General features: G+C 42.2%; 1 protein-coding gene and 1 long non-coding RNA gene across 5 annotated transcripts in view; both read right to left on the bottom strand.

The window, feature by feature from the left end:
- The window catches only part of LOC132668744 (uncharacterized), a 324417-nt gene that overhangs the window by 48680 nt on the left and 257834 nt on the right, over window positions 1-17903 (bottom strand). The gene's annotated exons all lie outside the window — the stretch shown is intronic.
- MCTP2 (multiple C2 and transmembrane domain containing 2) overlaps window positions 1-17903 on the bottom strand; it is a 239439-nt gene that overhangs the window by 19682 nt on the left and 201854 nt on the right. For 2 of the 4 annotated variants that reach the window (XM_078448965.2, XM_078448973.2), the window contains one exon: window positions 14660-14701. In XM_078448965.2, the coding sequence (XP_078305091.2) occupies window positions 14660-14701 (42 nt within the window). The other 2 variants (XM_078448970.2, XM_078448969.2) reach the window with 2 other exon arrangements.

Raw genomic sequence — 17903 nt, 5'->3', positions numbered from 1 at the left:
TAGGAAACATAAAGGCAAGACTTAACTTGGTCACGTTTTCTTTTTATTGTCCCACAATAGAAATGTCTATGCCCTGTTACAATAACAAGGTACTCATCCACAGAGTGACTCCAAGGGAGGAATCCTATCGTTCACAGCTTAAATATTTATTGACTCCGAGGAACTACTGCCCACTCATTCAGATACAACCCTTCACAGCGTGCCTCAGTTGCTACCTCAGTATGAGGCCATGTTGTGTGGAAACTCCACAGAACCAAGAGCTTCATTTCTCTGTGGAAGCTGCTGTTTCTGCCAGAGAACTCGCAGCTCCTTCCACTTGGCTGAGCCCGACGTCCTGTCTGGCTTCACAAGCTCACCTGCCAGCTCCCCTTGCCCACGTCCCCTCACAATCCTTCAGAAACATTTTCAGCAGGTGACAACACGGTGTATGAGAACTCCAGATGATGTTGCGTCTCCTACTCCTGCGGCTTCTTTGTCAAACTCTATTACATTTTTTGTTGTGTTTTAAACCCACTGTAAATCTGAGGAACATTTCAGTCATCCTTTGGCAACCGCCTCAGAAACACAATAGGCCGCTGGAGGCAGACAAAGTCATTGTCAGAGACTGCATCCTACACAGGTTATCCCTGTGGAGGCTGCCCAATGATCGACTGGCTTTTCCTTTATAGAATCAGAAGCAAATACAAGTGCATCTTCCCCAGTCTCCCGTGCTTCACATGAAACAGAATTCAGCCTTCTAAGAATAGTATCCTTACTTTGCTTCTAGAAAATCTCAAGACCTGGGTGCCTCAGGTCAGACTTCAGTTAAGCGTCAGACTTGGGCTCAGGCCATGATCTCGAAGTTTGGGAGTTCGGGCCCCGCATCGGGCTTTGTGCTGACAGCTCAGAGCTTGGAGCCCATTTCAGATTCTGTGTCTCCCTCTTTCTCTGCCCCTCCCCCACTCACGCTCTCTCTTTCTTTCTCTCCATCAAAAATAAATAAACGTTAAAAAAATTTTTTTTAATAAAAAAAAAAGAAAATCTCAAATGTGTTTTACCATGTTAGGCAGTTAATGCTTACAAAAAGAATTTGGAAATTACTCAAATGTTGGAGAAAAGACTATTCTCTAAACAGTGGTATTTTTACACAATTTCTTATTTTCTGATATTATAATCTAGCTTCCTGGGAACTCTATCGTGACCGGGATTTAGCGAGTACCCTCTTGGCTTTTGCCTACCAGGGTCACTGCAGCCAGTACATCTAACGCAAAACCTCAAATAAATCTAACAAAGCTTTTCATTTCTCTCTATCTAGAATTCTACTGGAGTTAGAATTCTGCTAAATTATGGAGCAAAACCTTCTAAATTGAAGAGACCATTTTAAGAATAACCTTCTCTGGGGGCGCCTGGGTGGCTTGGTCGGTTAAGCCTCCGACTTCGGCTCAGGTCATGATCTCATAGCCCGTGAGTTCGAGCCCCGGGTCGGGCTCTGTGCTGACCGCTCAGAGCCTGCAGCCTGTTTCAGATTCTGTGTCTCCCTCTGTCTCTGCCCCTCCCCTGTTCATGCTCTGTCTCTCTCTGTCTCAAAAATAAATAAATGTTAAAAAAAAAAAAAAAGAATAACCTTCTCTGAAGTGAAAGAAAATATTTCGCTCTCCTCTTGTATTCTCTTTTCCATCAAACTGGACACAATTTGGGTGGGAAGAGAGAACCCACCACCCAGTTAGAGATGGTGGGTGAAAACACCAATATGGCAGAAATGTCAAAAAGCACTTCCCTTCTTGCACCTGTCCTGGTTTCTGAAGCCACGTGTGGCCAAAACAGACCACACAGAGGGTAGAGGTGAGAATGTACCACTGTCAGCCCCTCTATGGTAAAGGGGGTGGTGCCGGGATGGTTTGAAGAATCTCTTACCATCTGGGCTGACCTCCTTAATCCGAGAATTCTGCATAGAAGAAGAAGGTGGGCTCGTGTCCTCTCGGTACATCAAACTTGCGAGACATTTTTCCTTTTTTTCATCCCCTCTTTAAATTCCTTATTTCCCTTACTCTCTAATTCTTCAAGCAGCTTGCATTAAAAATTAGATATGTTGCCAGAGCAACCTAATTTATGCTCAGCAATCCACAACATCTATTAACGGGCACAATGGTGAAAACCCATCTCTGTCTGCTACACAAGTATTCGTGTTTACAAAGAAGGATTTGAAAGCACCAGGGAATCTGACCCAAAGGGCAAAAGTAGCTTCCTCTTTTCAGCAGCATAGGCTTTGGGTCAAAACAATTTCTTGGAAAAGGATTCAAATTTCCATGCAGCTCAACTTCATAAAAGTGTCCTAAGTTCAGTTGACTGTTTTTTGTTTCTCCCCTCCCTACAAAAAACCTAAATGATGAGATTCTGGTTGTGAAGAAAGTAGTTAGTAAACCCAAATAACAAATGATTGTCTCAACGTCCTTTTACTTTTTCACGAATTTGATGTTTTAGTTTGCCTATTTAATATTCGAAGACAAGGTTAAAGAGTCCCACCATGTCTCAGCTAAAAGGAGAGTAATTTATCAACCAAATCTGTATACTTTTAAAAGTAATCAGAATTATATCATCTTTGAAATACTTATCAACTGTCGACTTGGTTTTATCATATTGATGGACCCACATAACTATTCCATTTTATTCTTATAAATACAGTCCTTCAAATATTTTAAAAAGCGTATTTTGTATATTAAAAGAAATGTATTTATGGTATCTGAACATTTTTAAATGATACATAAAAAATGATTATTTGTGCTACACATTCATACATGTAACTGGTTTCCTGGTTATATCTATTTATAGTCCCAGGTCAGGGTACTTGTCAAAAGAATGTATTTTTTAATGCCATCTTTTTCTATATTTCGTAAAATTGTTCTTAATCATCTTCAGAGTTGCCCTTAACAGCCATTGAATTGATACCTTTAATTGACTCTACTGTGGATCATAATTTTAATTACAACAATACTCTCTCTACAGGCACTGAGGTACCTTGAAATCTCACACCAAAAAATGTGTTACATGGAGAAAATCATTATCAATTTTAATTTTTAAGTATTGAGATCTGCATATATTTCAGCCCAAATATTTTATATCCGTTCGTATGAACATTCTCTGTCAAACATCTTTTCAAGATAAAACCTCAAATGAATTGTCTCCATGATTCTTCTCAACGTTTAACAAAATGCATACTGAAAAGTAAGTGGCTTCTCAATTTCCCTCCATTCTTTGGTAAGATATGTATTTATTCTATTAAACATCAAAAGATTTTTTTCCCACAAATTGAGACATCTCAAAGGAAAACTTCAGAATTTCAACACTGAATAGCACAAAGCATTTGACCTCATCGATTACTTTGTGGCAAATATTCCTTGTCCTTGTAAAAAAAATTTTTTTTTAAAAATGGCAGTGTCTTTTTCGCTAGCTTTTTAAAAAATCCACTTCCAGTCACTAGCAGCTTTCAGAGATGAAGTGACTTGCCATTCAATCATTGAAGATTCCGATTAAAAATTGCCAACTGATTATGACCCAGATTCAACAAAAACTGTAGAGATTTCTTTTTGCACAAGAGTTCAATAGCTCTGGGAAATGTGTAGGTTGACGAAGAGCTCTTTAAAGGTTCAAGGATTCCTAAAATCAGATTGGTGATCAACAGCAAAAACAGAGTGCACATTGCCACACTGAAGTACATTTTTTTATATCTGACATATCCTTGTCATGAAAAACTCTGTTGTTGCTACTCAACACCGTATATATAAAATATTTATAGGGGCGCCTGGGTGGCTCAGTTGGTTAAGCGTCTGACTTCGGCTCAGGTCATGATCTCATGGCTTGTGAGTTCGAGCTCCGCCTGGGGATCTGTGCTGATGGCTCGGAACCCGGAGCCTGCTTCAGGTTCTATTTCTCTCTCTCTCTAGCTCTGCCCTTCCCCCGCTCATGCTCTGTCTCTCTCTCTCTCTCTCTCTCTCAAGAGTAAACATTAAAAAAAATTAATATTGATAAATGTGGACACTGCAGCTTCTAATTCAATCGATGGCACATTATCATTTGTCTGTACACAATCATGGAAAATCAGGGCACTGCGGCCGATCCCAAGTACATTTCTGTCTCATAGATTCCCTCATTTTGTAAGAATATCTTATTGGCCATGATGCTGTCCTTCATCAAAGTTTGCATTCATATTGTCGCTACCAAATTCAATAAGCCCCAATGCTCAGTGTTTCAACTAAGTTTACAATGGCGTTCCCGATGTCAAAGATTTCGTCATTGGTAAAACTAACTAGCAAAAGCTTTATTTTGGCTCCATATATTGGATAAAAAAATGAAAACAATTTTAGAATGAACTTATTTGATATTCTGAGTCATCTGATGTCATCCAGAAAAGACCACCATTATTTGATGCTGCACAAGGTTTTTTATATGTTGGTGCTACCCGAGTCAACATATGAACAGCCAGCTTGCCATTTTTCATACGTGTTCAATGAAACCTTGGGATGGAAAATCAATAAATGTAGAACAGTCATCTGATCTAAAAGAAAAGTCATACTCCACAGAGAGGTATCTAAATACAAGTTTTCAGCTGCCTGAATAAAAGCATGTTTCCAGAAATGGTCTTCTTGAAGTAACTACTGTTGAGGCCTCTTTAGCAGATTTGTAACTTAAGTTTACCTACTTGTAAACTTAAGAGATATGGTCATGGCCCCAGAGGATAGACAAGAAATGTAAACACACATCTATTTAGTTAGCACATCAGCAAGTATCTCGACAAAGCGGGGATCATTACTTGACTATTTCCTAAACGTGTACTCTGAATTTATTATTCACTCATTAAAAAGGCTTTACCCAACAGTTAAAAACAAAAGTTTTAAGTGCAGATTTACTCATTGGAATGAGCAAAACAAAACACTATGATAAATGTGTTCAGACTATTTTTTATTCTCTTATCCATAGAACTGTTTAAATTCTGCATATATTTAACATACACTCACCCTGTAATCTGTCCTCTTTCCCACTCACCACTCTGAACTGGCAGTGTGGAGGCTTTACGCACCTTAACAGATTTGGCAATCGCCATGCCGTGACAGGCTGCTATGCCAGGTGGCCGATTCGAGTAGAAGCATCAGATGCTTCTCCTCCACTGCTTGAGATAAGAAGGGACGGACCCATCTGAGAGCATCTTGTGTTTTCAGTGACCATCCAAAAGCCTTCCCTTAAAGCTAGGTGTTAGTGAGGCAGGCCCTGAAAAGCGTCAGGAAAATAGATGGGTTTATGCCTGGTTAGTTGCTGGATTTAACGCGGTGTCTGTGAGCTCTCTGGTCAACGCCTGCGCAGACAGGGGAAAACGGTAAATGGAAATTTTCTGGGCAAGGAAAGGACACGTGGCAGAGGAATGATTCCAGTCCAGAACTTCACTCCAGAGCAAGTGTGTCCCCATTACAAGAAGCCCCTTAAGTGTCTGGCAGACGTTTCGCAAGGTAGGCATTCGGCACGCATTTGTTCTCTTTGACATTTGTTTCTATGATGTCTATGGCTGCCTGTTCTCTTTCCTTACTGTAGAATATATAATTTGGAGACACTTTGTTCCGTTACGTATTTCCACCTACTCTTTCTTTCCAGCACGATTTTGCTCAATACTCACGCGAGTGTATGTTAAATAATGCCTTTTGAAAATATTTCTTTCCATTCTTGTATTTAAGAGCTCAGGGTACCCAGGGGCTGTTGGTGCCAACCGGTAAAAAGTCGGAAGAAAAAACAAACAAACCATGAGACTTCCCAGCTCGACCCAGACCTGCACCTTATGTAAACTAATAGGCTCTGGTCAGAACGAACTGGGTTTGACTCTGTCTTGACATCCACTCGGTTTGCCATCACGGCGAACTCCTCACTCCTCCTGAGTCCCGACTTTGCTGTCTGGAAAAAGGGAAAGGCTCATCCTTTCCTGATTGTTTGAAGAATTAAATATCATTCACATCATAAAGTATGTAAAGCACGTGGTGCATTCCAGGTACTTCCTAAACCGAAGCCCCTTCCCTTCAAGAATGCAAAGAGAGAAAAGAATGTGAAACCTCTGGTCTGGTTGAAAGAAGACTAAGGTGATTTAGAGTTTCGAAAGCAGTGGTCTTCCAAGATAAGTCTGCTCATGTTGCCCTGCGTTGTACGAAAGATCATCTGGCGGTCTTACCCGCGTCATGCTGGCTTTATTTACACGTCTCAGATTGAACCACGGAATGTGGTGACAACAGTTTAGCAAACACAACATTACAGCTGCTGCTGCTACCAAATCGCCTGGGAAGAGTAACAGAGACTCATTCAGAAAGACAGAACGGTTACCGCGTGTGCTTCTATGTTGCCCTAACATCGGAGGCTTCTGATTTATAGAGGGAAATGCGTAATAAAAATAGCAGCGGCCACTAGTGTCATTAAGCAAATGCACAAGATGACTGTGTCTCCACATGCACTTGACTCTGCCATCCCTGCATCTGAGAAAGAACGGGTTGTATTTCTTACGACAAACTTGAAAACTCAGGGAGGCGTAAGTCAACTCGTATGATTTAGGGCCTCCTTTATGACAAAGCCCGTGTCACAATACGATGGAAGAGATGAGAGCATGGAACTTTCCAGACACAGAATTCAAATTTCATAAGGTTCCTTTGTTTTCTTATGCCCTATAAAGAAAGAGCGGCGCTCATGGTAAGACAAATGCCAAGCATGTAACCTAAAAATGTATATTATCATACGGAGATGAGTGTAAGATTGCCATTTTTCCACGGTGAAAAAGCAAAACCTGAGTCCTTTGGCTAAGTTCTGTCATCAGTTGAATTCAGGACAAATCATGTGCTTCCTTTCAAAGCAAAACCAAACATAAATCAGGAGGCAAATTCATCCCTCTTCAGGCCTTGTCGTTTCCCCCCACGTCTCCAATGACTATGGCCCTGTAGGTGCAATAAACTAGCTTTGAGCCTCTGGGAGAGAATTCACACCATCAAAATGAATTTGCAACTCAGAATTAATTATATAATCAGTGTGTTACGTTAAATCTCTCCCACATGTTCTGATGTTGGGGAAAAAAAAATCCTCATTTCTCTATTAATTACCTAAGCCAAACCAGGGAGATAGTCCTGAAAATTGACCATGTCAGAAAAAAAATCCTTCTGACATGTTTAAAACCTGAGTAGTATGTGTCACAGGATGGGAAGCATTCCCAAAAGCGATCAATGCAAAATTCCATCTCCAGATCTTTCCAATAATGGCAGCCATCTAGAGCAGAGACACAAAAATATAACTTTGGACTTTCCATGGGAGTATATTTGGTCTGTTTTATCCTATGGACTATTAAAAGCCTGTAATTTGAAAGCTTGGAGAATTATAAACACCAGAAACAGACTGAGTGGCATTGAGCATGAAAAAGAAAAAAAAAAAAAAAAAAAAAAACCCTCAGCATCTGTCATAACAAAGGATAAGAAGCAATATTTCCGAGACAGGAGATTAAAAATTATTCTTTGGGAAGTCTGGCTTACTGCACTGGGAACTGTCTTTAGGATTTCTTCCCATGAGATGTCGAGTGCGTGTGCGTGCACGCGCACAAACGTGTGTGAACTCGCGCACGCACACAGTCAACCCCAAGGTGTGTGCCGTTTCACTGGGGAGATGTCTGTTCATTACACAAAGTGCTTCCACGCTGACTGAGATTTACCAACACGTTTCTTTGGCGTGTGAAAAGAACCTCACTGCTGGAAAAAGTAAAAGGATGAACATCGTCAAGAGGAAGGTGGTGATAAGACACAAAGGAACAGTCGGCAACAGTCTAAAATGACGATTTGGAATGTGGAGCTCAGGAAGGTTTATTTCATGAAGCTTCTCCGAGCCAACTGACGGACGCTACAAATACCATCCCAAGGCAAACAGGGCTAGTGGTTTTCTAGAAGTACTGAGGCAGCCTTCTGTCACTACTGTAGGTAAACACACAATGCTTGGCGGTTGTTGATTTTGCTGTGCGGGTGCCTTCGATTTTGCGTCACTGCCCAACATAACGTGCCAACGTTAATGAAAGAAGCCATCGCACTATACTGATTATTTACTTAGAGCTCCATGTTTATAGTTTCAATCTTTGTACCGATAGGGGCTCGACATGGGGGAAAACACTCCATAAATGTAAAACAATGCAGAAAAATGAACCGATACATTAATGACAGGTTTCCTGCCTGACCGTGTGGCAGGGTCAAAAATAAACCTGATTTAGGTCAGAAGAACTGCATTTGTGTTACTATCCTATCTAGTTAAAATTTCTCTTAATTTGTAGATGGGGGAATTAATACCAAATGTAATGGTCTGAGTACTGAATGGGCTCAAATATATAAACACAGTCTGCACATTGTAAACACTCTACCAATATTATCTTTTAAAGTTTACTTATTTATTCTGAGAGAGAGAGAGAGAGAGAGAGGGCACACGAGTATGCGCGAACAGGGGAGGGGCAGATTGAGAGGGAGAGACAGAATCGCAAGCAGGTTCCAGGCTCCAAGCTGTCAGCACAGAGTCCGATGCAGGGCTTGAACCCATGAACCATGAGAGCATGACCTGAGCTGAAATCAAGAGTTGGACCCTTAACCTGAGCCATCCAGGTGCCCCTATTCATATTTGTATAAATATAATTATTTAACTAATACTTGAAATAATATTATTACTTTTGTGTCATTTATTACTTACTAGAAATTATTACTTTTCCCTTGAGGAAAAGAGAGATATATTCGCCTTGCTATCAATTATCTTGTAAACTCACTGGATAGTCCGGATTTAGGGCAAACCACAAAAACAGATGGGGTTTCATCAGGAAAGCCGAGGAACAGCTACTATCCTCAGAAAAACAATGACTGACGGATGACTGAGATACAATGTCCGATGTACTCTAATTAGCATGATGTAATAATTTTAGGCAATGAGAAATTAAATATCCAGACACGGTAGTCCATAAAGACAGAGTCTCTGACTTCATTCTGTTAGAGCACGTAAGGAAATCGAAGGATAGACAATCCATCTAATTTACAGTCTATCATATTTCACAATATTGGGAATAACATACTGAGCAAGTATAATCCTTACAGTAGAAATCACATAGAAAATACATAAGCACTAGGAATATTAGTGAGACTGATAGTAATGTGATGAGTAATGCTTCAAGAGGTCAGATCAGGGGCGCCTGGGTGGCTCAGTCGGTTAAGCGTCCGACTTCAGCTCAGGTCATGATCTCGTGGTTCGTGAGTTCGAGCCCCGCGTCGGGCTCTGTGCTGACAGCTCAGAGCGTGGAGCCTGCTTCTGATTCTGTGTCTCCCTCTCTCTCTGCCATTTGTCTGCTCACGCTCTGTCTCTGTCTCTCAAAAATAAATAAACATTAAAAAAAATTTAAAAAGGTCAGATTAGGGGCACCTGGGTGGCTCAGTCAGTTAAGTGTTCGACTTCGGCTCGGGTCATGATCTCACGATTCGTGGGTTCAAGCCCCGCGTCGGGCTCTGTGCTGACAGCTCACAGCGTGGAGCCTGCTTCCGATTCTGTGTCTCCCTCTCTCTCTCTGCCCCTCCCCCGCTCACACTCTGTCTCTCTCTCTCTCTCTCTCTCTCAAAAATAAACATTAATTTTTTTTAAGAAAAAAGATCAGATTAATGACATTTCTGGATGACCTCAAAAAGTAATCAAGAATGTGGGGTTTGACTTTTAAAAGAAAAATCTGAGCAAGTCAGTGTGTCGGAGAAAAGACTGCTGGAAATAAGGAAGCCAATCCCTTCTCATTCAAAACATGCGTAAACTGATAATTAAGATTTGGCTGGAATCCATTTTAATATTAAAGTCTTGAAAGTAAGATGGTCTGGTAGAAATGGTAGCAATTAAATCATTTCATCACTAAAAATCACATTAAATCAAATTAAAAGGAGTTAAATTAGAGCAACCATTGACTTTATTTCCCTGAAAATCATCTTAAACAGGTCCTCTGCAATTTGCCCCGCGTATAAATCGCATATGCCCTGAAAGTGTGGGTATGTGTATGTATTAAACTACTGCTAACCTTTCAAAGATACTGTCTGACTTTGGGTTTTCTTAAAAATGCCATACTTTATCATTTCAAAGTACCACTGTTCTGTCACTAGGATAAAAAAAAAATCACTAATCAAACTAATTTGCTGTGTTTGGAGCATTCATAAGAAGGCGCAAAGGAATCCCAAGCGAAACTACTCTCGCTGTGAGATTGTAAAAGAAACTTCCTCCAAGCATGACGGTCTCCCCTTTAGGAAGTACTATAGTTGGGATGAGATAGATCTTTTTTTTTTTTCTGTCTAGAATAAGAAAACATAATGAATGGGGCATAGTGGGCCTAGCCCACTCATCCGAAGGACTGTGCAGGTTCAATGCCAGCAAGAACTCCTGTGAAATATGTATGCCACATGCTTCTCTCCTTAAGAAGGCTCTGCCTGGGGGGCGCCTGGGGGGCTCAGTGGTTAAGTGTCCGACTTGGGCTCAGGTCATGATCTCACAGCTTCTGAGTTCGAGCCCCGCATCGGGCTCTGTGCTGACAGCGGGGAGCCTGGAGCCTGCTTCGGATTCTGTGTCTCCTTCCCTCTCTGCCCCTCCCCTGCTCACACTCTGTCTCTCTCTCTCTCTCAAAAATAAATAAACATTAAAAAAAATAATAATAATAAAAAGAAGGCTCTGCCTGGGATGAGTGGACTAATCAGTTTGGAGAATGGAAACCATGTTAAACACCGAAACTGATGGTTTAAAATGGACTTGAATTTTAATGACGACATCCTAATTTGTGAAGAGAGGGTAGAGATATCATATTCATTTACATCCTTACATGGTAAAATGGTCCACAACGGATCCATAAAAATGTATTAGATGTTTACTTTTTAGTTTTTTTAATTTTATTTTTATTTTAGAGAGAGAGGGAGAGAGAGAGAGAGAGAGCGAGCAAGGGAGAGGGGCAGAGGGAGAGAGACTCCCAAGCTGGTTCCATGGTCATGTGGAGCCCAATGTAAGGCTCAATTCCATGACCCTGGGATCATGACCTGAGCCGAAATCAAGAGTTGGACACTCAACCGACTGACCACCCAGGCACCCCTATAGTTATATTTTTTTTGAAAAAAGTTTTATAATGTTTATTTTTGAGAGAGACAGAGACAGAGTGTGAGCAGGAGGGAGAGAGGGAGACACAGAATCAGAAGCAGGCTCTAGGCTCTGAGCTTGTCAGCACACAGCCCGATGTGGGGCTCGAACTCATGAGCTGTGAGATCATGACCTGAGCCGAAGTCAGACACTTAACCGACTGAGCCACCCAGGTGCCCCTAGATGTTTATTTTCTTAAAAACATCCGTATCTGTTTTTCACCCGTTACTGACATGCAACAGCGACGTCTCCCCCCGCCCCACCAAACACTGTAAGACAATTGTTCACCCATCGATAATTCTAGAACAAATCATTCAAGCCCTATTTCTGACAGCCGAGTTAAAAGCACACCAACTCACAGTGCAGACATCACAACACAGAATCTTTATGATAGCAACAGACAGGGTTTTGGTTGTTTTTTTTGTTTTTTGTGTTTTTGGGTTTTCTTATTGTTACATGCCCTTATGATTTCTTCTTGCTGATGTTAATAGTAACTGCTGAATATTCTATGTAAGCATTTGTTGGGCTGGAAAAAGAAAGAAACTCTAATGCAAGTATTTATACCTTCTGCAATGAAAACAAGATATTATTGCTTTGCGTGACCTTTCCTAAGTATGGGATACAGCATTTTACACAATAGTTTCTTGGTTCATGCTTCAATTACTGACCTTTACTGTGCAGAAAATTAATGCAATTTTCATTGTAATCCATCCGTACAAATAAGGTCCACATAGAAGAATTCCACATATGGAATCTAATAGAAATCGGAAATGTCAGCTGATTGCTGTTGGCTGAACTTAGCCATTCTCTGTTTGTTCAGGGGTCCCCAGCAAACTATACTTGTAACAAGCCATTTCTCGCGCGGGCCGTCAGGAATAAGAGAGAAAGATTTCCTCTCTTCAAAGTTTAGTCTGTACCTTTAGTTTCCTAAAAGCCAAAAAACTAGTCACTTGAAGGTTCTAGGTTATTTCTGAAAGCCCCCCCACTGCTCCTCCCCCACACAAAGGGAGACAAAATCGTGCAGTCTCATTTGGCTTCTAATACGGGTCACCCCCACAGATGTCTGACAACTAGAAGGAACAAGAGGCTATAGTGATGTCATTTTACAACAATCCCCCCTCCAGACAATAAACGTATGACAGACCCCAGACCACGTCCTGGTCGGTGCATCAGAGACAGGCAGAAGACGGGAATGTGCCCATCTCCTGAGGAAACTCTGCCGAGGGGCCCTGACATGCTTTCATCTTCCACAGTCGCCTGTGATGGTATTTGGTGGGAAGGGGCACTGGCAATTAAGGAGTGTCACTTTCAAGATGGATAGTTTGGATAGAAAGGAGTTTCCTCTGTTCTTCTGGTTTGGAAGGAAACGGCTGTGTGTTTATAATTTGTAAACAGCTCATCGCTCACTGGGTGTGTTACAGTTCCCAGAAGCCTGGTCTGTCACGTCTAACATGCAACAGAAGCCAGAAGGGCTCTGTGGACAAGCCCCTGGAAACAGCACACTGTGGAGGGCAACAGCCCGGTGCCTGTGTGGGCAGGTCTCTGAGGAGCACATCTCAGTTGTGGAAGCTTGCTGTATGCGAAGAAATGATGGACTGTAATATATGTGGATGATGCGGGCTCCAGAAATCTTGAAGCTGAAAATCCCTCCATATTTTACAGCTCTCGTAGCAAAGTGCGAGTGGAAAGATACTGATAAGGACCGCAAAGCTCGCCAGTCTCCCTAACAGGTGAAGGGTTGTGTTAAGCAGAAGGAGGCATAGAGAGAAGTCAAAACTTCGTTTTAGATTTATTCCTCTGGATGATATCATAGACATATAAAATTGAGGAAGCTAACACGCATGGCCGTGCTATGGCTCTTAAAGGTCCTGTGAAAATACGACAATCAACGTATCTCCAGAACAGACTCGCCCCGAAGGAAATGGGGAACGTCGTGATGCCAACACCCTCTGTGCGGATCGGGTTTGGCCCATCTGCCATGGGGAGGGCCATGCCTGGGTAAATGCAAGCTTCCAAGGCTCTTCCATGTAGATGCAATGGTTCCAACTCCGTTGTCCTTGCCCAGAAAGGCCTGAAGGACAGCCCAACTGGCTCTACCTCCAGACTCCCAGACCCCCGCAGACAATCCTTGGGGCACCTGAGTAGACGGGTGCATTGTGACAACCACTGGTCCAGACCCCACGGCCTGGATATGTTGCCTGCCAGTTTACTGAACCCCACTTTCTCATTCATTGCCTTCTTGTTGGATGCCCTCCGCAGATGGGCCACAGACACATGGTCACGATTATCTCTAAAGGGCAGATGACTCCCTCTTCTACGGAGGGCTCATTTCAACAGAGCCAAACAGAAGGACATCTTCCCCACTTCCCAGCCTTGGTAAATCAAATTTTAGAATTCTGCTTAGTAAAGGTTTAAAACAATTTCATGAGTGCTCGTGTTTATTTTGGCGAAACATCCCACCGGCACACGTTAGCCTGGCTACAACCGTTTCGCGCTCAAGGAGTCATATCGGTCGGAAGCAACTCACATCAATCCGTCGAGAAGAAAGTTGCGTCTGCGTGACCCTGTTCTGGAAAGAGTCACTTCCGTTTAAAACACATTCTACTGTATTTTATCATTTTGCTATTAGCGATCATTTTAGCACAACAAACAAGATTTGCTTTGTAATCCACCCAAGTTGTTTCAAATGGGCAAAACCATCTGGCTTGCCCAATTAATTTTAAGGCTGTTTGTGTCACGGAGCCAGGGTTTAATTCGCTGCTATCTTCTGGGAATTTTATACTGGATACTTAACTCTTAAGATTCCCCCGTTTGCCCCCTTCCCCCCTCCCGCAAGCCTCCCAGGCGCTCCCCTCGCAAACCCCATACACCCACAGGTTCTAGGGGGCTGGAAGTCGATTAAGCTGGTAGCACCTCATTTGGCATTTCACTTTTTTTTTTTTTTTCATTATATTCCAGAAGGTTTGTCTGAAAGCGTAATGACAACAAAAGCAGCCGATTTGAGAGATTCTCCCAGGAGAAGGAAAAGGACAGATGTACACAGACATATAGCTGAAAACACTGCCAGCAACAGCTGGGAAAGTGACAGGCTCCAAAGTGGGTGACCACCCCACGGAGCACAGACAGGAGGCTAAAGGAACAGCAGTTTCACTTGATTTACTTTGGACTTTCTAGACTACCTTTTATGTACCTTTTATACACCAGGGGAAGGCTCACCTTCACTCGCATCAAATGACAAGCCTCCTATAGGTACACTTTGTATAATACCTCCGTTTTCCCTTATATTTTACCCCTTTTATATCCTCCCTTAACAAGATCTTTAAAAACCGATATCCTTTATAAATTACAAAAACATTCCTATCCCGGACACTCCATAATGCCAACAAACAAACAAACAAACAAACAAATAAATTTTTCAAACAGGGTTTCACTCGACCAGGTAAAATGCCATCTGCGGACAACACGAACGTTTCCTTTCGCGAGCTTTCCTGAGCACACGTACCTTGTCATCATCATACTCCTCTTCGTCTACGTCTGTGCTCTCCTGAAAGGAAAAAAACCCACAGTTTGTTAATATGACATCCGCCGAAACGATCAAATGCAAATTAAACCCGTACACACTTTGTAAGGTTTTCTACATAATTGACGCGCTAGTGTTTTTTTTTTTGAATACGTTATAACCTCTTGGAAAAAATAGTGCTTTGAAAGTTCAGGGACACTGTGGCAAGACTATAAAACAGGATGCATAATCTACGTAAAACTTAACTATAAATAAAGCTATTAGGCGAGTGCCCTTTGAAGGCACCCAGCTTTCAAACTGCATTGCCAAGCTGTACTTTCTGTAAACAGTTGGTTCTTATTCTGACAAATGAGCCAACTGCTACGTTAAGGCTGAGAACACCGTACTCGGTTTGTGCTAGGCTCATTGTTATAATGACTGCTCTTTTCCTTTGGGGCCATTACTGAAACATTAGACAGTGGGAAATGCATTAGTCTGAATATAATCAATCTCAAGAATAAGTTACAGGTTTCTGTGCATTATTATTGTTTTCCTTGTGATTTGGGGAGGGGGGTTGAGGACAGGTGAGGGGAGGACACTTAGGCTCTGACTGGGACTAACAGGCACCTGGCTTTTGTCCGGAGGCCGAAGCACCAGGTGCCGGGAACAGGCCTGTTCAGATTGGTCTAGCCATCTCGGCTTGGGGCGCCTGGGGGGCTTAAGTTGGTCAAGAGTCCAACTCTTGATTTCGGCTCAGGTCATGATCTCATGGTTCTGGAGTTTGAGCCTCACGTGGGCCTCTGCACTGATGGTGTGGAGCTTCCCTGGGATTCCCTCTCCTCCCTCTCTCTCGCGTGCTCGTTCTCTCTCTCTCAAAATAAATAAACTGAAAAAAAAAATCTTGGCTATTGAGTAGATAAGTTGTAATCCCAACACTGCAATATTTAAAAGCCAACACATGTTGGTACCCAGTCCAGTGGGTTCGGCAGCTCAGACAAAACGCTGGGGAGTAGAAAACCAGGGTGGCTTTTGAGCTTGAACGCTTACCTTTCTGCTCAACCACCTTGCAAAGGTCAGGCATGCTGTTTAGATGCCACTGTTCCGGTAGGAAACAGAATTGTCACTCTCACGTTCTTAAAAAAAAAAGAGTAACTCTGAAGTATCCAGAGTCCTCTGCTAGCCGCCATAAAACCGCTGAGCAGTTACCAGGCAATTTCTCCAGGACTGGTACTGTATTACCCCCAGAATTCCCCTGAGCGGCAGCTCGCAATGTGTGACAGTCCGCTGATGGCTGGAGAACTCACCTATTCACGGTCGGTGGTACACATTTCGTGAAAGCAAATGGGTAAAAACACATGCAATAAAAACACATTGTGGGAGGAAAAACATTGTGATTAGGAGTTAGAAGTCTTCAGCCTGGGACAAAGTCTTCAGCTTAAGACACTGTTCCAGCACTTTCTGCCGTGTGACCTTGAGCAAATCACTTTGCCACTCTGGGGTTTAGTTCCCTCAAGTATAAAGTGAAAATAGTAATCCTTGCCTCCTCCGTGGTTATGTTATCACGATTCAAATAGGCAACAAATTTGGAGGGCCTGGGTGGTGCGGTCGGTTAAGCGTCCAACTCTTGATTTCAGCTCAGGTTATGATCCCACGGTTCCTGAGGTCACGCCCCATGTCGGGCTCTGTGCTGACAGCACGGAATATGCTTGGGATTCTCTCTTCCCTTCTCGTGCCTTCCCCTTCCCCTTCCCCGCTCACACACACACACACACACACACACACGTACTCTCTCTCTCTCAAAATAAACTTAAAAAAATAGGTAACAAATTTGAAAATGTTCTGTAAATTAAAAAGATTTTATATACACACACACTTATATGCACATGCACTTATGTATACTTATGTACCCGTATGTGCGTGTAGAGACACTTGCCTACGAATACATACACATTTCTGCATGCACACACACACACACACACACACACACACACACGCTATAAACACACATACCATAGATGTAGCTGAAAAGTAAATATGATCAGAAATTGTAAAAGTGTTATATGCTAACTAACTTGGATGTAAATTAAAAAAAAGAACACTTCTGGAAGTATAAAAAATGAATAAACCTTAAAAAATTAATTATTTAATTTAATTAAATAAAAAAGAAATTGTAAAAATGTTAGTTGACAGCACTTTTTACTAAAGATGTTTCTCTGAAAATTCCCTTCATCTGCACCTCTGTGAAGCTTAGTCCTTAAGCAATCCTGTACTTTAAAGCTATTTACTTATTAGTTTTTTCTAGCATCTTTAGGCCCCTCATTATTGATATATGCCTGTGGCTGTTGCATTAAACAATCAAATATCAAACAGAATAGAATTCTGAATTTGCTTGATGTTTCTGCTCCCTGCCTAAACACTCTTTTCTCTACTTCCCTTCTATCCCAAATGACAGCAAAACATCCTTTTAATATCCATTATTTCAGACATTTAAAAAAAATAATAGCATTGTGAGGAAAAGTGGGCGAAGTTGGTCAGCTTTTGAGTGTGGAAAAACCCAATGTGAAGATATTTTATTATCATGTCTCAGAATCTTAGATTTCTGTTTATTTTTTTAATGTTTATTTTTGAGAGAGAGAAAGAGGGAGGCAGAGTGAAAGCCGGGGATGGGGCAGAGAGAGAGGGGGACACGGAATCTGAAGCGAGGTCATGGTTCTGAGCTGTCAGCAGAGAGCCTGACGTGGGGCTCGAACTCATGGACCGTGAGATCATGGCCTGAGCCGAAGTCGGACGCTTAGCTGAATGAGCTACCCAGGCGTCCCTCTTAGATTTCTGTTTTAAAAATTTGGTTCTTGAATCTGGGATGCCAAGATAATACCATGAAGCAAGTCTATAAATACAAGTTCCTGCCAACCCAGAGCAGGAAAAGATTCTTTGGGCTGGGATACGTGGAATAAGGGAAGCCGAGTCAGAGAATAAGTATGACAAGCAGACGCTGGGGTAGGTCTTTGAGAAGAGGCCTTGCGGGTGCTCCCTTCAACACCATGGGAAGCTTGAGATTTATAAGACCTGGGCACCGCAAAATAGAGGTGCCCACGGCCACTCGCCCTCTGATTTCCCGGGCAGTTGGCAAAGCTCCGAAGGCTTCAGCCAGAGGCAAAAACTGCAAAGGGTGTTAGGGTGGAAAGGCCTGAGTTAGCCTCCCAAACGCCTTCTGTGTCTTGAAGGAGCTCAAGGAGACATCAAAGGC

The sequence above is a fragment of the Panthera onca genome, chromosome B3, assembly GCF_046562875.1.
Source record: "Panthera onca isolate mPanOnc1 chromosome B3, mPanOnc1 haplotype 2, whole genome shotgun sequence".
In the NCBI taxonomy this organism is placed as follows: Eukaryota; Metazoa; Chordata; class Mammalia; order Carnivora; family Felidae; genus Panthera; species Panthera onca.
This window is presented reverse-complemented; position numbering and strand designations above follow the sequence as displayed.